The sequence below is a fragment of the Trichosurus vulpecula genome, chromosome 3, assembly GCF_011100635.1.
Source record: "Trichosurus vulpecula isolate mTriVul1 chromosome 3, mTriVul1.pri, whole genome shotgun sequence".
In the NCBI taxonomy this organism is placed as follows: Eukaryota; Metazoa; Chordata; class Mammalia; order Diprotodontia; family Phalangeridae; genus Trichosurus; species Trichosurus vulpecula.
Window position 1 is genome coordinate 86,077,929 of NC_050575.1, and position 19,901 is coordinate 86,097,829.

At 41.4% G+C, this 19,901-nt stretch overlaps 1 protein-coding gene across 1 annotated transcript in view; it reads right to left on the reverse strand.

The window, feature by feature from the left end:
- The window catches only part of SH3PXD2B (SH3 and PX domains 2B), a 123,006-nt gene that overhangs the window by 50,202 nt on the left and 52,903 nt on the right, over positions 1-19,901 (reverse strand). The window contains exon 3 of the mRNA XM_036750406.1: positions 4,532-4,607. Within this exon, the coding sequence (XP_036606301.1) occupies positions 4,532-4,607 (76 nt within the window). The remainder of the gene's footprint in view (positions 1-4,531; positions 4,608-19,901) is intronic.

A 19,901-nucleotide genomic window follows, 5' to 3' on the forward strand; every position in this document is an offset into this window, starting at 1 on the left:
TCCAGTGAATCTTTTTCAGGTCAATTGAAGCTAAGCATAATTCCAGTATATATTCTAGTATGCCCGTCAGAGTTGTTGTGTGGAGAAAATGAAATAATATCGGTAAAGCTGCTTTCAAACCTTAAAGCGATATGTAAATGCTAGCTATTGTTATGATCATGATTGTTGTTAGGGAAATAGAAGAAATGTTGCATAATGATATAATGCTGGGTTTGGAGTCAGGAAAACCAGGGTTCAACTCTGACCTCGGGTTTTAGTTTCCCCATCTGTAACTTAAGTGGGGAACTGGTGAACTAAAAGATTCCTCAGGTCTCTGTCAGCTCTTAAATTCATAATCCCGAGTAATGAATTTACAAGCTGAGCAAGCCTGGGCAAATTACTTAACTTCTAGATGCCTCTGGCAAAATCTCTTAAATTGGGGTCCTACAGTCTGCATGGCCATCTTGGGGCCTATTTTTTTTTCCGGGGCCTATTTTTGCAGCCTGTTTTTATAGTAGGCCATGAGATAAGAATGGTTTTTACATTTTTAAATAAAGTTTTATTGTACTTTAAAACATAAAAATCATTCTTAGCTTGTAAACAGGTAGTTAATAGTTTGTCAATACCTGTCTTAAATCATACATATATATGACTAGTATTGTGGGAGGTAGTTCCTACAATTGGAGATGCCTGTACTGCTGAAATCATGTTTGAATAAAAACTGGGAAAGGAATATCTCTAAGCCTGCCTTAGAGGTTAGAAGAAAAGAGAAATAACATTTTGCTGGGTCATAGTTTCAAGGCAAAAACTTATCTAATAGAGAGGCTGGGGTCCCCTTGTATGAGTCTTAGAAAGAACAGAGTGGAAAGGGTATTGGATATGAATTCAGAAGATCAAGGTTTCAATCCTGGTTTGGCTACTTACTTGCTAACCTTCCCTAGGCCTCGGTTTCTGTATCTGAAAAATGAGGTACTCTTTTTGTACTGTTTCTTTAGTTTCTTTGCGTCTTTGCCTCATTTACATCTTGAGGAACTGGTGACTCTTGCTCATGGTGTCCAGTGAAACCTTGTGGTAAGGGGGAAGGCCTTTGGGACTCCTCCTCTCTCTAAGGCTCATGAGCCTCTTTTTGTTTGTTCCCCGTTCTAGGAGTGGGAGTGGAGTCTCTGACCTTATGTGTCAAAGAGAGAGCCACGGAATCTAAGAGTTAGAATCCAGGCTGGGTTTTACTCTGAATGTAGAATCCATATTTAAGGAGCAAAAAGTGACTGACCACCTCCAGGATGACCTTTGGGATCCCAATGGAGCAGGAGGACTCATGCGGCAGTAGCACTGCCTTTGGACACAAACTTGGCGGGCTCACTACTACGTAGGAATACTGAGAAGCCTAATTTCCATCTTCTCCTCCCTCCCCTAAGGAGATGGGATAGTAAGGATTAAAATATCAGGAGAAAACGTTTGTGTGTTTGTTCTTGCTCTATATGTAAAGCAAATATCCCTCTAGAAAATCAAGGAAAGAAAAGAAAAGAAAAAGAGAAATGAAAAGAAATGTGGGAGTTTGACTAGCTAATCTCCAGGGTCCTTTCTAGTCCTAAATCTTACAGTTTAAGTCAGCTTCCTCTCAAAGAGTCTAGATTAACTGGGGGCCTGATAAAGAAAGTTCTATTGGATTCCCAGGTACTATACTTAAGTAAGTTATACTCAGTAAAACTCACTCTTCATGTGGAAGAAATCTACCAGTTCCGGTAGAGCAAAAAGAATCTTCAGCTTGATGTAAACTAACTTTAGAGGCAGCATGGTATAATAGTCTGGGCACTAGAATTGGGGTCAGGAAGTCCTGGGTTCAAATCTTGCCTCATATACTCAGTAGCCTTGTGACCCTGGACAATTTACTTAACCCTTCTGTTCCTCAGTTTCCACATCTATAAAAGGAGGGAGTTACACTTAACGGCTTCCAGGGTCCCTTCCAGCTTTAAATCTATAATCTTATAACTTTGGGTCCATGGGTCCATGTCCCCAACTCTGCCAAGCTGTAGGATTATGGGCAGATTGCTTACTACCTCTTCTGACCTCACTTCTCAAAGAGTTGTAATAAATAATCTCCTAATTGACAAATAAAATTTTTCTTAATCTCTGTCTTTTTTGACTTCTCTGCAGGATTTGACGCCGTTATCACCTTCTCTTTGATAATCTCTTCTCCCTAGGTTTGCTTTCTTCTGGTTCTCCTATCTGTCTTATCACTCCTCAGTTTCCTCTCCTGGATCTTCATTCATGTCACACTCACTAACCTTGGGTATCTCCCAAGGCTCTGTCCGTTGTACCACCTAGCTGCTCCTTCTGAAGGAGGCCCTTCCTGCTCCTCCAAGCTGCTAGTGCCTTCCCTTCAATAATTATCTTTCATCTACTCTATATGTACGTAAATGAAGTCGCCTCCATTAGAAAGGTACCGACATGTACCTTCATTAGAATATGAGCTCCTTTAGGGGAGGGACTGTTTTTGCTTTCTAAGCACAGTGCCTGGATGCTTTCTGGTTTTATTCGTCCAAAATAAGGATAATAAATACTTGGACTAACTGCCTTCTAGGTGTGTTGTAAGGACACAAGGAGTCCTTTGTAACCATAAATTGCTAAGCAAACGTGAGATCATCATTAATACAAATAACGAAAGAGTGCAATTTGTGCTTTCAGTGCCTATAATCTTATTTTTCTGATACTTGTCTGACAGAACATCAATTTATTAACAGCAGGGACATTTTTGTCCATCCCAAATGCTTAACATAATGCCTGTCACATATTAGATGTTAAAGAAATGCTTGCAAAATGTACATTTGTTTTATAAGAAAGGTTTGCAGTGAGGAAAGGATGATAGCCTCGGTCTAAAGAATGTATGGCATTAGGGTCCTAATCCTAGTGCATCAAACACTGTCAGTAGCAAAGAGATTTATCACCAGATCCAAGTGAGAGAAAGAAAACAATGAAAAGTAATGTGGAAAGGTTGCGTACATCTTCTGCTACTCAGCGGATAACTGCGTCATTCTCTCATATAATTTGTATATAACGTAGCTGACTAATAACATTGACCTCCTATCCACACTATTAATATTTGTTTTCCTGGTCTCCTACTTCTGATGAACAGTATTATAGGATTTTAGGCCTGGAAGATCACTTAATTAAACCCCCTCCTTTTACAATAGATGAGGACCTGATATGGTATGTGTGATGGATTTGGAGTAAAAAAGACTTGGAGAAAAATTCCACATCATACCCTTAGATTGTGACCCTGGAGGAAAGTCATTAAATCTCTCTGAATCTCAATTCTTTATCTGTAAAATTCCAGGGTGACTAGGTGGCTTCTGAGATCACTTTCAGTTCTAAATTTACAATCCTGTGACATATAGGCAAGGGAAAGTGACTTGCATGAGGTTTACATGGCCTATGGAAGGACCAGGACTATCACAAAAGCCATCTAGTCTTAACCCATGTTGTGGCTGTTTAGTTGCTTCAGTCACGTCTGACTTTGCGATCTCATTTGGGGTTTTCTTGGCAAAGATACTGGAGTAGTTTGCCATTTCCTTCTTCAGCTCATTTTACAGATGAGGAAACTGAGGCCAAGAGGGTTAAGTGACTTGCCCAGGGTCACGCAGACAGCAAGTATCGGAGGTCACATTTGAACTTAGGTCTTCCTGACTCCAGGAAGCTCTATCCACTGTGCCACCTAGCTGCTTCAACATTAACCTATATCCAGAAGGAATTCCCAACATTCATGAAGAATAGTTGTCCAACCACTGCTTGAAGAGGAGAAGCCCACAATCTCCCAAGGCAGCTTGTACCACTTTAATTAAGGAGTTTTCCCCTACTTCAAGCCCAGCTTTGGTCCAGAATCCTAGTTCTGCCCTTTGGGGCCAAACAGAATAGACCTAATCCATCTTCCACATGACACCCTTCCAAGTATTTGAAGTTATCATGCCTCCCCCCCCCCCATCCTCCCGGTCTTCTCCAATCAATAAACATTTATTAAGCACCTACTGTGTGCTAGACACTGTACTAAGCTCTCTCACCCCAATTCTCCAGGCTAAACAACCTCAGTTCCTTTGACTACTGTGGCTGGCTTGTACACTCTTAGGACTCCAGTCTCTCTGCTCCTAGGCAGTGCGTGACCATTGTTATATGCCTCCTCTGTAAGCATCTTGAATAAAGAGATCATCTTTTCACCACACCCCACTCAGGTTTCCTGTGGCACTTAGCAGACACCATGAATGTTAAAGATGATACAAAGGTGGCTATGAATAGTCTAGAGAGCCAGTCAGGGGCAGAGAGAAACTTCCCAGGGTCTGGGCAGAAACCCTGGTGATTTCTTAGCTGTAGCATCAGGTAAATAATTTTTCTAAGAAAAAACTAGAAGAACATAAACACTTACAAAGATAGGAGAATTCTCTGCCTCTTTTATAAACTGCTTGTCTCAAAGAACATTTTGTAAAGTATCCTGGGACCCACAAATTCCACTCAATTACAGTAAACAAAAGTCATAAGCTTAAGAAGTCCTGATTATACTCACCAGGCAGAAAGGGAATAATCCTCTGCTTTGGGTCCTTCTGGCCTCCTTCCATAGGAAATTTGTCCAACATTTGCATCTAGAAGGGCAGACACAAGGGGCAGAGGGAACAAGAAAGGTCAACTATTAACTAAAGCAGTCTTGAAAACAATCTTGAAAAAATGTCTTACCAGTCTCTTTAAAAAAAAGTTTTCTTAGGTCTATTTTTTTTTTCCCTGTGGAAATACATGTCTGGAATTGTGGTAGAAGTCAATACGGAAAATATGATTTGATATTTCAGAAAATGTAGATGTTGAGATTTACAACCTTTAAAGGAGACCCACCACCTGGCTATGGCCTCAGCTCAGAAAAGCTCTGAGAGTGACGAGGATGGCTAAGGCAGTTGTAAAGATCTCTAGTAAAGTGACAGAGCTCTGCTATCCCTGATTACTGCTAGTAACAAATATAGATGCTTCCATCTGGCATTTAAAGGTCCTTATGATCCAGCCCCCAACCTACCCTTCGAACCTTATTCCAGCATTCTATGGTTCAGTCTTTGCACTGTTGGACTCCCATTCCATGCATTCCCCCCAAACCTCAGCCTCTTGGAATCCTGGATTTCTTTCAAGGCTTAGCTCAAGCACCCACCACCTTTTGTTTAATAGGGTTTTTTCCAGTCCTTCTAGTTGCTGGTGCCTTCTGTCCCAAAGTATATGCTGCACTGCTCTTTTTGTGTTTTGCATATAACTATATGCTCCTGTCATCTTTCCTTTTAGGAAGGGACTTTCACTTTTGGCTTTGTAGTCCAGTCACTGGAGACATAGGAGACACTCAATAAGTACCTACTGATCAAGTAATACACATAGTTTTCATTGTACAGTTTTAAAGAAACATATCTAGTGGACACAGGCTAAGCCATTCTGGAGCCCACATCAAAGCACTAATTTTTAACCCATGCCTATAATATAAGCATACTAGTCATAGCAAATGCCAATAGAAAGTAAACTTCTTGAGGCACACACTGTTCATTTTTGTCTTTGTATTCTGAAGGCCCAGAAGAATGCCTGGCACATAGTAGGAACTTAATTAATCATTACTGAATAAATTCATCCTCTACATAGGTCTTTAACTCTTGGGGCTGAAGTTCACATAAGACCTCTCTAAGAATAGCAAAGTTTCACAAACTGGGTGACCCTGTCTCCTGGGGCTAGCAAGCTTCTATTTAGGAACAAGTTACAATGATTCAACTTCCTAGAAAAATTTGTGAACCTGAGGAAATTTCATCTCACGGAACCATTAAAGACCCCTGGAGAATCACTCTTTTAAAGCTCTAACCTCAGGAATTCAAGTTTAGACCTTCTGTTTATCTTTTTATTTTGCTCACAAGACTAGCCACAAGCCAACATCAGTGATCACATATGAGCTAATGAATCTCTAATGTGAAGCAAAAGTATGTGATTGTAAGACAACTGTCGCATTGCCCATTTCATTCCACTGGAAGAATATTAAACCAATTTCCCAGGATTCAGAAGGAGTTTGGAGAGACTCACAGTCAACATTGTTTCCCACATCTCTCACCATTTTGCCTTGAAACCAGAACCAAGGGACCTCTATGGATATCTGGTTCAAGCCATACCCAAAGGAAAATCCCCACCACAAAACTCGAGAAAAGTGGTCACTCAGCCTCCTCTAGGGGGCTTCCAATTAGGAGGAATCCACTACCTTTCGGGAGCAAGAATAATTCTAATTGTTAGGGAGTTTTCCCTTATATCAAGCAAAATTTACATCTTTGTAATCTGTACCCACTGCTTCTAGTTCTGATATCTAGCACCACTTCCAGTGACTCACTCAAACAAAACTCCCTTCCTCTGTATATTTCCCTAATGGAATATAACCTTTTTTTAAAAAACAACATAAGTTCTTGGAGGGCAGGAATTGTCTCACTTTCGTATTTTTTCCTCTAGATCCTAATACAATGCCTGGTATACAGTAGATGATTAATGAATGTTCATTAATTCAAGACCCAGAACTCTTTCTCTGCCTCTCCCAAATAAGATTTTATAAGAGAAGAGACTTTGAATAGTCTGAACCAGAGCCATGATTAGAACCAGGCAACTGCGATGGATTTTCCCCACATTGCCATCTTTAAGAAGGTACCTACTTAAAAGATGCTAATATCATCTGCAGCCCTTCAGCTGTACAGAAACAAGAGCATAACCTTGCTTACAGTGGCCTTGTTGGTGTCCTTAGTCCCCTGCTCCACTCCTCAAATGAGGGCACGCCCCTTGTCCCAGGTGTGGTCTGGGTTCCTTGTGTGAACTTAAAATTTCTCAATTCTGGTTCTGTTCTGAACTTTGTAACTATAGCTGTTTTCCAAATCATACAGATGAGAAAAAATTACCCAAAGCTAACATAAGAATTAAAGATTTGGGCTCTTCATAATTAGAAAGACACAGATTTTAAAGTCACATGGCCTAGGCCCAGATTTCAGTTCTACAACTTACTATTACCTATGCAGTCTTGGGTAAATCACCTCTCTCTGGGCTTCTATTTCTTTATCCAGTTCCCATGTTTTCTGCAAAAATCTGCTCGAGTGACACCTTCTACAAGAAATCTTTCTAATATCCCCATCTTCTAATACTATGTCCACAAAAAAATTTACCTTGTATTTATTTTGTATACAGCTTGTTGGTAGGAATATTCATGATCAACTAAATTTACGTGCAGCATACATAGGGTGGTCACATATATCACTATATTATCTACCACCCCCAACCCACCCTTCTGAACTTGCCAATTTCTGGGAAGGCTACTGCCATCTTTGAAATCACTCAAATTTTCAACCTTATTATATCCAACTCCTTACTTTCATTCAACCCATATATCCAGGCAGTTGTCAAATCCTGTCATTTTTTTTTCTTTGAAGCTTCTTCTGCATTTATCTCCTTGTCTCGGTTTACACAACAACCATGCCATTGCAGGTCTTCATCACCTCTCAAATGGATTACTGCAATGGCCTCTTCATTGGTCTCCTTGCTTCAAGTTTCTACCCCTGCAATCTACCTACCAGAGTTATTTTCCCAAAGCAAATGTCTGACCAGCTTCCCATTCCACCCCTCCCCCATTAAACTCCAGGCATGAGGAACAATCAGTACAAAGGCCCAAAGATAGAAAATGGAATACCACATATAAGAAATAGCAAGTAGTCCACTTTGGCCTACTTCTGGCCTGCATTTGTAATAGGGAATGCAAAAAGGTGAGTCATGTACAAATAGCCTGGACAGTATGCTACACCCAGGTTGTAAAGGTCTCTCACTGGCCACTACTCTCTCCTGAACGGTCACCACAAACTTGCTAATCTCACCAAATGACCTGTCAACAAGACATAATGTCCATAATATTGATCGTACCGATGAAGATATATGTCCCGATTTTGTTTCCACATCTGAATCTGGTCTACATACAAGCTTCCTGTTGAATCATACTCACAGTCATTGTCAGTTTGAACTGTGTTACACAGAGGTCATTCTTACAGACATGTGGCAATTAGGCTTGCCAAGGAGGGAAATTCTCAGTTTTCTAAACTGGGAAACCAAGACATTACTGACACTGAAAATTGAAAGGTGACATCCTTCGTATTCTGGTGTTCTGACCAGTGGCTCTCAGGTTCATACAGAATCATTTTAACATATCAAACGACTGTAGTAAAATTCATTGAGATACCCTTCAATAGTGTATTTGCATGTGAATTCAATGCTTTAGATTGCCTTAAAGTTCTTTGACTAATCTCTCAGCTATAGAACAGGGTGGTTTATTAGGTTTTTAAAAATAATATCATATCTTCAATCTCCCATATTCTCTTTACTGACAACGATCCCACTAAGCTCAGAAAGCTGTTCTTTCACTATTTTCCCTCTGAGTTGATGCGACTGGTGACCCAAGGGCCTGGTAACATCTCTGCCAGTTTATAGAGGACATATATACTTGTGACTGAATATGCAGTTTCTCCTATTGACCTCTGTCATCACTCTGGTTCTTGGCTGGTTGTTTTCAGCAGTGTATGAAGCTATGCTTTAGGGTTGGCCAAGCGCCTCAAGCCATCCATGTCCAGCCAGTGGCTGAAGATGTGGTTTGTCTCCTGATGTTTTCACTTTAAGATCTCTCTTATGCTACTGAGATTTCTTCCTTGTATCGCTAACATAATCACCTATAGCCGTATTGTCCATGAGGGTTTAGCGAAAGAAGTCAAGAGATCACACACCACAGGTTTCAGTGGTAAGTGGTACCAGGTCCATGAGACGCTTTAACTTAAGGAATATTTTATCCCTTTCGCAGTCACATGAGACATGGGACATTGAGGGAATTCCACGCTGGCTGAGACTCACACCCAGATGCCTTATGTCTGGAAGAGCAGGGTGAGAGGCCCCTAAAGTCTAACCACAGAAATTACCCCTGGAAACCAGAAAAATTCCCCAATTTCCCCCAAATAATAAAAGGAAGTGGTCGTGGTAGGGGGAGGACTGGCTTTGGAGGAGGTAAGTGAGTCAGTCTGGGAGAGGAAGATGAGAGTCGGGGCTGGGGAGGGTGTCACGTAAAAGCTGCCACATCACAAGGCTTAAAAGGGAACAGAAGAATACCAGTTCAGCAGTTTACAAGACATAAGCTTGCAGATGAAGGAAAAGTGAAACACTTTGTCCAAAGAAAACAATGTCGAAAGCTGGCTGTAACTCCTGCAGGTGGTTTGTGTTAGTGGCAGATCTGAGAAGCGAGCTCTGAGGAGTTCTCAGGCTGAAAACCGCTCTTGTTCTTTAATATCACAATCCAAATGTTCTGAGCCCAAAGCCCAGGAAGAAGATTCAGAAACTGAGGCAGAGATGGGAGGAAGGCTGGGGAAAACACCGCCACACAGCTGTGGCTCCAGCCAACTTGCAGATCCTATTTGCCTGCATTTGCACACACACACTGAGTCTCTCCTGGACATTTCAATCTCCTAGAAGTGATTTTGAAATGGGTGATTTTTTTTTCTTCCCTTAACGTCTCTCCTGAGGAGTTATTTATTGATATATCAAAAGCCCCAAATTGTTGCTGAGGTCAGAATGACCTTGCAAAAGAAAACTCTAGGACAGTGTATTAAGAGGAATTACCATTGATAAACTAACTGCTCAGATTCTGCCTTCAGACACATGGAAAGCTGGGTTCCTCCAGTCTCTCTCTCTTTCTTGTGGTAACTGTGAACAATTTGCTAATGTAATCCTGATCCTTACTCCCACTCCTTATTTTAGCAGAAAAATATCTGCTAAAACCTGAGAGGATACGGAGGGGGTGAGGGGAGGAGAGGGGAGAGAGTGTTAAGTAGGGAACTATTTGAATAAATATGGTAAGCACACTTCCCAGGCTAAGTGTTAACTAGACTTAACCTTTCAAAGGCAGGAGCCTGGGAAAATGCTCTATGAGTACTGGTATATTGGGTTTGACATGGGTATGTGTGTGTGTGGGGTGGTATTTCTGGCTCCTTGGGCTCTTGCAAGAGGCTGGGAGATCCTTATGCCTGCCCTCTTCAATCTAAAGAACAAAATATTCTTTCCCTCAAGTACTCAGAGTTTTCACAGTTTGAAGTCTATAGCTTTTGATCAGATTCCTCCTATGGGCCTGGGAACATTTGGAGGTATATAGGGGAAGGGAACATGTTTGACCTGTGCCTTAACCTAGATTTAAAACAATAGCTCCCCAATCCGAACCCAATGGCAAGGGCAAATCCAAAAGAATCCACAGATCATAGCAAAATCTAAGGGACCAGAAATTAGCCAATCGATCAACAACCAACATCTACTATTCCCAAGTACTGTACTAGGCATTGGCAATAAAACACAAAGATAAAAGTGAGACAGTCCCTGCTCCTCAGGGGGCTTATATTCTAATAGGGAGATAGATCACATTCAGGGGAATGATGTCCAGGGAAGGGAGTTTGGGGTCTGGGCAGTCACCTGGATTGTGAGTAGAGTCTCAGAAGAATAGACTGTCATGTCCTTTCTAGAAGATGGTAGGACTGATTTAATTATTGTTTGGAGAGTAAAAGAAAGAAGTGGAAAAGAGGCAAGGGTCTGTGCAGGACAACAGGCATATGACCAGATGCCTGTTCTGTGCAGGCTTTGGCATCCTGATAGATGACTAGATGGAATATGGATGTAGCAGGGGTTGGACTGGAGCACATTCTTCCCCCCTCCCCTTACCATACATGGGATAGACCTGTGGGAGGTTCTGGAGACATATGTAGGCAGGGATGAAGGCCTTTTGGTGACAGAGTAACTCGGTCTCCTACTCCCTGTGACAAGAATGGGAGAAGAAGGGGGTGGGTTATATCATAATATGATAGCCATTAATTCAGGAAGATTGACCTACTTGGTAGATCTTAAAAGGAGTAACTCTATTGTGGCTTACTCTCTATCTGTCTGTCAAATGTGTGAGTTCTGAAGGTTCTCTTTCGTTCACTCTCTCTGGCTCCTTTTGCCCCTGCCCCCCAGTAGCTACAGCAGCTACTCACACATGGCAATGGACATATGTGCTCTCCAGGGGCGGGGAAATATCTTGTGGCCACTTGTAGCCTCAAGGCTGCAGGTTCCCCACCCCTGGTTCTAGGCAAACCTGAGTTTGGACCTCAGGTCCCTGGCTGCCTCTTCTGCTTTGGATTTCCCTGAGCATGGGTGACCAAATAGTGAACCTGTGATGAATGTTCAGTATTGGAGGCAACCTTTTGACTTGGACTGTTTGGGAGCTCCTGAGTTCCGCAGTTAGAACTGACTGGCAGCAGGAGGAATTTATTTTATTTTTTTGCAACTTCGTCCTTTTTAGAAAAGATGGCTATCATCAGGAAAGTGAGCACAAGCCAAGCACTAGCATTAAAAAACCTTTGGAACTTGAGAGGCTTGCTCAAAAAGTGCAAAGCTGAGGTGAAGATGAAATACCTATTTAGCAGTCCCCCCAAATGTCTCATGTTTTAAGCATCTCCCAGGGGAATGTAATAGGAGTTAGGGGTTATGGTTTCATGTTTTAAGTCTAAGAACTCCTTTGTGTGGAGGAAATATCTGGGATCACCTCAGAGGAATTCAACTCAACTGAATTCAACTCAAAGGAAAAATGGTCAACGGACAACTTTCTAAGCGTGATGGGATCACTGTAGTAAAGAGAATATGGGAGACTGAAGATATGCCATAAGCTGTCCGATGCCTGATCTAAAGTGTATATATTTTATCTTTTTAGTCTCATTGGGAGAAAGCCTAGCTTCAAGCCAGACCCAAGCTTTTGGTGATTTTCCTGAGGTCTCCATGGGAGGAGCCAGAGAGCAAAAGAAAGCCTAACCCCTCTTTGGAGGAGAGGTTCTTCTACGATCCATATTTAAAAAGGCCAAGGTTATCCACTGCATCCTGGACCATCTCCAGTCTTCTTGACTTTTGTCTTGCCACTAGACTTTGATGACTTTGTAGGAGAAAGTGAGGCTGACGACTTTGCAAAGCCCTGCCTCACTTAGATCCAACTCATGAGAAAGTCAAGACATCGCTTTCTGAGATGTTGCTAGTCAAGGACAAATAACAAGCCCAGAACTAGGGCTCCTCAGGGGGAGAGGGTGTGCCCAGGGACACAGCAGTGGATCCTTTGTTTCAGGAAGTATGACCTGATGGTGGTTAGCTACATAGTAGGTTAGGTGACTTTACTCATCCCCTAACCAGGACAGCTCAGCCCCAGGGTGAAGTCCAAAGCTGAGAAGTTTAAGGAGAGTTGACTGAAGCAGTATAGTATAGAGGAAAGAACTCTGTACTAGGAATCAGCTCCTAATAGTGTGGCTGTGGACATGATTCTTCACCTCTTCTGGTCTCATTTTCCTCATCTGTAAAATGGATATGTTTCTGTTCTGGCAAGAAACTCTGAGGTTCTTTCCCTCCTAGGTTGATTCTTTTATGAACGCAAACTACGCCATCTTTTGCCTCAATTCTTGCCTAGCCTTTAACTACTAAATGGGTGTTGCCTCGGACAAACTGTGACCTGGGAAAGACTTTAGCTTAAAAAGGCCAAGGTTTCCCACTACTTTGGGGGCCATCTCCAGTCTTCCTGAACTATGTCTTGCCACTGGACTCCAAAGACTCTGGAGGCGAGACTGAGGCTGGTGACTTTGCACAGCTCTGCCTCACTTAAATCCAATTCACTTGCAAGTCAAGACATCACCCTCTTGATATCATCCATCCTCTCCAAGAAGGAAGGACAAGCAACAGTGTTGGATTAAATGACTTTAAAGGACCTTTCCACTGCTATGATTTTAGGTATCAGGCCAAAAGCATTTACTTCTGTACTGGGCGTCATGGCATAACCACAACATCAATGCGATGCTCGGGGCACAAGAGACCTGCCCAGCCTCAGCACTGGCACAATATACTCCTCCTTCTTTCCCATTAAAATCATGGAACTGTCCATGGGAACATTCCCATTTACACTGCAGATGTTTCTGACATTTCTGAAATAATTCTGCCAAGGGGAATGACATGGTTGGGCTCAGCTTCCCATCCGCTCCTGAATTCTGTATGTGCCTGTCTGAATCATCCTGTGGAGTGTAGCAAAAGGCCACAAAAGGCAGGAAAACAGCAGAGGGAAGACAACGGATACTATTTGGACTAGAGCTCCGCTATGGCATGGTCTAACGAAAAAGGCTAAGAGTCAAGAGCTCTGTGTCCTGACCCAGCTCAGCAACCGACTCATTGTCATGCGCCCTTGGGCAAGTCATAGAAACTCAGAGCTGGAAGAAACTTACAGGATATCCAGTCCAAACTGTACTTGACCAGGAATCTCTGGTAAGTGGTCATCAGGCCTTCGCTTAAAAACCACCAAAGAAGGGGAATTCACTCACTACTTCCCAACATGGTCCGTTCCATTTCCCCAGGCAGTCCGTTCCATTTCTCAGGCTGCCCTAATTGTTAGGAAGTTTTTCCTCATATTGAGCCAACCTCTGCCTTTACAGCTTCTACCCCTTGATCCTAATTCTGCTTTCTAAAGCCAGGCAGAATGATTCCAAGCCCTCTTTCACATGACAGCCCTTCAAATTCTTGAAGACAGATTGTTTATTCTTTCTGAAGACTTCTCCAGGCTGCATACCACTAGTTCCCTCAAATGATCTGCTTAAATCCTCTCATCATCTTGAAGTAACTATCTCTTTAGACCTCAGTTTTCTCATCTGTAAAATAGGGGACTAGACTGATGGTCCCTTTTTAAAAATTTCCAGGCAATTTTTTTTACATTTAATTTTTATTTTGTTTTTTTCTCAATCACATGTAAAAATATTTTTAACATTCTTTTAAAAAATTTTAGTTCCATATTCTTTTTTTCCCTTTCTCCTCTCCCCCCTCCTTGAGAAGGCATGCAATTTGATATAGATTATACATGTGCAGCCATGCAAAACATTTCCATATTAGCCATGTTGCAAAAGAAAACACAGACCAAAAAATCCAAGAATAATAAAGTCCAGAAAAGTATGCTTCGATCTGCCTTCAGACTCTGATGGTCCTTTGTAATGCTACCCTTGATGACTATACTCACCTCCAAGGCAATCCTTCCAGATAGAGGGACCCCAACTACTTAGAATAGCTCTGTACCTAACAAGGCATGCTGAGGGTTGGCAACAATCGACTCTGGCTAAGAAGACTAAAGTTTTAGGCCAGAACACTTTTCCCTTCCCTAATGTGTTTCCTTGGCAGCTCAGCACTCCCTCATGACTACTAACCTCCCAGCTCTGCAGAGAGAAGTCCTGAGGGCCCACTTCTAGGCTGTCTGCCATTGGCCTACCATTTTATAACCATGGGCAGAGCTTCAAGCTCTTGGCATCTCCGAAGACTGGCTGGCAGCAATGTTTCTCTTCTGTACTGAAAGGGCTCCATGTGGGTCAGTGGTTAAATGCTTCCAGCTCAGAACAAAAGAAGGATCCCTAAGAGGGGGAACTCAGTGGACTGCTGAGATAGCCCAAGAAGAAAATGCAAGTATATCAGGCTGAGGGTCTCCAGCCCATGGCTTAATTCAAATACCTAATGTTCTCAAATTCCTTCACCAGATGCAAGAATCTGTGTCAAAAAAAATGGTGAGTGCCTGCTGTGTACACAACATGCATGAATGAGGTACTGTATATAAAACAAAGTATATATGGTCTCTGCCTTGGAAGAACTTACAAATTCCTGAGAAAGTGCATAGGAGGCAGATATAAGGATGCCTATGATGAAATTTATATACAAGTACAAATGAAATGGCACTGTAATGACTCTATACCTCTACACCTCCATTTGATATAGAAACCACCACATAAACTGGATTCTGTGAAGTAGACTGAATTGCCTCAATTTTGTTCATTTGCTCAAGCAGGTTTAATGCTGTGGGCAAGAACAAGTGAGTGGAGGGTTCCAGGGGTGAGAATTCCAGGTGCTCCCTGGGTCCTCATAAAGTTCTACTCTGATGCTGCATTGTGACAGGGAGGTCACCTTGGCTTCTTGAAGGCTGTGTCATCAGAGAGTATAACCCATGGACAGGGTGAGGCAGGGGCCAGTACTATGCTGGAAAGGCTTTGAGTACAGGTGTATTCTCAGAGGACTGGTCTACTTAAGGAAAGAGAAGCCTGTTACCAGTAGTTTAGTGATTTGGTCATGATGAGTTCTTTGACCATGGCAACCCATGAAACAAAAGAAAACATAAAACTGCCCTCAGTCCTCTGTAGCTCCCCGTGGCCTTGGCAGCAATTATGGCAGAACACTGGAAAAAGGAGCAAAAGATGATAATCACAGTCTTTAGACCACCCATAAACTTTAACTTAATTGTTGGTATTCCAAATGTGAAACCTTTGCCCAATGGCCAACAATTGGGCTTGTTACTGGAGGAACTGAATTGTATTGATTTTAACATCCTTGCTATATAAATGGTATCCAAATAAGAAGGAACTTTCAGCTAAATGGAAAGGTGATGATGCATAGGTTCTCTCTGAAGAGACAAATTTAAAAAATGGCAGGTGGAGTTGGTTTTATCATGCACCCAAGAGGCAATGAGAAACATCATTTCATGGGACATTTGTTCATCTTATATTGCAGAGCTCTTAACAGGTGCTTATAAAATGTCCACCGTGAGAATAGCTACAGTTTGTGTATCAATGTTTATTGCAGAGGGTGAACAGGTAGAGAAATTCTATGAAGAACTTGGTAAGACCTTTCAAATTAAATCTGCACATATTTTCCTACTCAGTGATTTCAATGCAAAAGTAAGAAGAGGTGAGGATGACGAGGAAAAGGTTGGGAAATGGAACTCAGGATTAAATAATGAGAAAGACTACACAGGGGCTTCAGGCTTATACATCGTGAACACTTTCTTTGAGAAAGAATTGGTAGGTGCTAGAAACAATAAGCACCAAAGAACAACATAAAAAATGAAACACATTTTTACAGACAGGACACAATCCATCACTGATGTGGGAATATTATTACCAATGCTCCGAAGCAGCCATCTATTTTGATCTTTACCCTACAAGGTGATCGTCTACTTAGAGTCTCAGTCCAGGTGTGGTGGCTGTAAGTCAGATCGCCGAATTGTTAAAGCAAAGAGAAATTCGTACAAAGCTAGAAGAACAAAAGTGAGAGAAAAACATGGTCCACAATGAAAATAACTCTACCCTGACCTACTTAAGTTATTTATAATGAAAACTGGTCTAAGGATAGAAGAAAAGACAGACACAAACAATAACCATTTTTAGATATTTAACCAGCATAAATCAACTGCCAAAACAAGGAGACCAAAATAGTCTAAAAAGTACCTTAGTAGTCAAACAACTGAGTTACTTAGTAAGTAGAGAGATACAATTTAAAATATGAACTCAGTTATAAAATCTGGAGAAGGGTGATATAAATTGTTTTTAGCAGTATCACCTTATAAAAGAGAAGCAATAGAAGGTAAAATGAATTAAAGTCTGGCAAGAAAACAAACTAAGAAAAATTATCTGAAGGGCATCTGAGGATAAAAACAGAAGGTCAACAAATAGAGGGAAAATGAGAAAGAACTACAAAGATTTTTAATAGCCACTTTTTTTAACTATCAGGAACAGCAGAACAAATACATTTAGGCTCTAATAGTTCAGTCCCAAGTGTGCTTCCGCAGGAAGTAGAAATAGTTCTCTAAAGAGAAGAAAGATAAGAGAAGCAGCCAAATATACATAGAAGACATCTGTGCTAGGGGTTACAATTTTGAAGACATTGACTGAGAGATCTGAAAGAGGGGAGAGGCCAAAGGCATGAAAAAAACCAAACTCAGACCTTTTTAATACTGAAAAACGTGATAGAACATCAGCCACCACCGACCTATATACCTACTTTCCTCTCTACGTAAAATGCTTAGTGAATTCATCCACATGAATTGAAAACATTCACAATGAAGGAATAGTCAGATCTGCAAGCACCGTTTCATGGTATCTTTACCATCACACAAATGCCTGAAAGGTTAGAGAATACAAGATCTCGTTGTGTTTATTGTTTGTTGATTTCTTTTAAAAAATAACCCCCCACCACAAACTTTTGATTCACTAGAGCAAAATAGTGTGTTAAAGACATTCAGATTCTTTGACACAATTAGATTCTTGAAGCTGCTGTAGGAATCTGAGATGTTTAGGTATTTGAATTAAGCCATAGGATAGAGACCCTGAACCTGATGTACTACAGTTTCTTCTTGGGCTATCTTGGAGGTCCAATGAGCCCCCATTTAAGAGATCTTTCTCTCATTTCAACAAGATGTCTCACATGCATATATCAAAGTTATTCAACATTCTATGAAAGATGGGGCAGCTAGGTGGTACAAGTGGACAGAGCACCAGCCCAGGAGTCAAAAGGAATTCCAGTTCAAAAAAAGGAAAACCAGTTCAAATCTGGTCTCAGACACTTACTGGCTATGTGACCGTGGGCAAGTCACTTAATCCTGATTGCCTCCAAAAAAAAAAACCCAAACAAAAACAAATCCTATGAAAGATGACAACGACCCGTGATCCATTGATTATTGGTATATCAGGTGAAGCATAAAACAGGAGATGTAAGCTCATCAAAGGTGCTCACCAATGTCATGTAGATTTACTAGGGAAAAAAGCTGAAGAGGAATTCCCTAGAAATAATAAAGTCCTCCAAATATTCCTCTTTAATTATTCTGGTTGCACCAAGCCCTAGAAAATAGCCAAGCCTTCTGGATGAGATCAATAGCCAAGAGAGTTTGCCCTAAATATCTACACAGGAAAAACCAAAAGAATGCCTGTTACCTAGATTATAATGTATATTTAGATGGACAATCTGCAGTGCTTGCCTATCTGTAGCTACATCTTGAACAGATACTACAAATGCACAATGAGTTGGGCCCACACTTAAACAGGAAGAGGAGAGTGGGCTGGATTGCCTATTGAAAATGGCCCCAAACTTCTCTCAGGAACAAAGGCCAACCCGCTTAGTACCAACAACTTATCAGTTGTATAGCTGTGAGTCACAGGAAACTCTAGTCTGCAAAGAATTAAAAATGTATACCACACAAAGGGCAATGGGGAGGTGTATAATATATTCAGACTGCAACACGGAGCCAATAAGGTATTGCAAAAAATAAAAAAGAAAAGAAAAAAGCGAGCTGGTCCCAAAGTGGGAACCAAGCATAAACCAAGCCCATGCATGTGACTAGTATCCTCATAACATCAGGAGAAAATGGGCAAAGGCTCCAGCATCTTGGGTAACCCATCCCCTCATGGCAAACTTATCAGGTGATATGGACAAGAAGCAGTGGGGTTGGATAGGGATGGATGGATCGCAATCTGCTTCACTGAATGCAATGTCACATTAATGACACCATAGGTTCACTGGAGTGCAAATCACCTAAGCACTGGCCAATCCACATGATTGTGACAAGCAGTCATGGCTTATATCACTACATAAAAAAATGCAGTGTAGATCATGGAATGGAGGGAGTCATCCTTCAGAGAACATGTCAAAGATGGCTGCTGATCTTAGAGCTCATCTTGTCCAATTTTCTCATTTTAGAGAGGTGAAAACTGAGTCCTGGAGGCGATGTGACTTGCTGAGGATCATACAATGAGCTAGTGTCAGAACTAGGACTAGAAGCCAGGTCTCCTGACCCATCAGCCTCCCCACAGAGAAGTGATGTTTATCTGGGAAAGATTTATTGAGGAGGTGAATTTTAAAGCAAAGGTGAAGACATGACTTTAAACCAATCTTACAAGTATTTACCAAATATCTATGAGGAGCTCACAGAACTTTGAAGGCAACATAATTATTCAATTCAGTTGGATAAACTTTTATTAAGCATCTACTACATGCAAGACCCTGGGGACATGAAGCCAAAAAATCCCACAATTGTCTCTCCCCTCAAAGAATTTATATTCTATTGGGGGTCATAATATGTGGTCAGAAAAAGAAATAGAAGGTATTCCGAAAGTCTTTGACTTCTGGGAAAACCTATAAAAGCTTGAAACTGCACCAAGACTTGTAGAATGCCCTGTATAGGATAATTTCAGGGGGGAAGGAACATAAAAGCAGGCGGCAATCAGGAAAGGCTTCAAAGAGGGGATGCCGCCTGAGCTAAGTTTTGCTGGGAGCTATGGATTCTAAGAAGCAAGAGAAGGACTGTACTAAAGAGCTTACAATATAGTTGAAGAGAAAAGAATAACATGTGAAATAGAGAACACCCTAACAAGAGATATTATCAGACTCTGTGGTATACATTATAATACTGTCAGAGTACAGAGGAGAGGGAGCTTACACAAGGGCAGTGGGCAATGAGATCAGTGTTCTAGCAAGGGAAAAAGACTAAAGAAAATCAGACATCCTCCATGAACTGTTCCTAGAAAATTACCAAATTTTTCAAACTAAATTTATTCTAATTTAATTATATTTATGTATGTATACACACATATGTTAAGCATCTCTCTTAAGAAGAGAGAGTAGAAAAGGAGGGAATCTCATGAAATCTAGTAACATTTGGATATTACATCTACAAATGGGTTGGGAATCACTGACTTAGGGATCCCCTCCTCTCTGCTCCCTTGCAGCAGCTGAGATCAGCTGGTGCATTTCCACTAACCATTTCCAGATTTACACTTTGGGGAGCTGGAGGCAAACGCATTTTCCATGATGAGCCGACGCCTTTGGAATTCCATGCCTTCTTAGGTCCAACAGCCCATCTGTTAATCTTTAGAACATGTTGCAAGCCATACCTTTTAAAAAGTTTTTTAAGATAGGGAAGTCAGAGGCTATTTATGGTAGAGTAAACTCCTTATTACTATGGACTATATTTGGGGGAAATCGGGCTTCTAACTCCTAACTGATAGAATTAAGCAAGTAGGTGA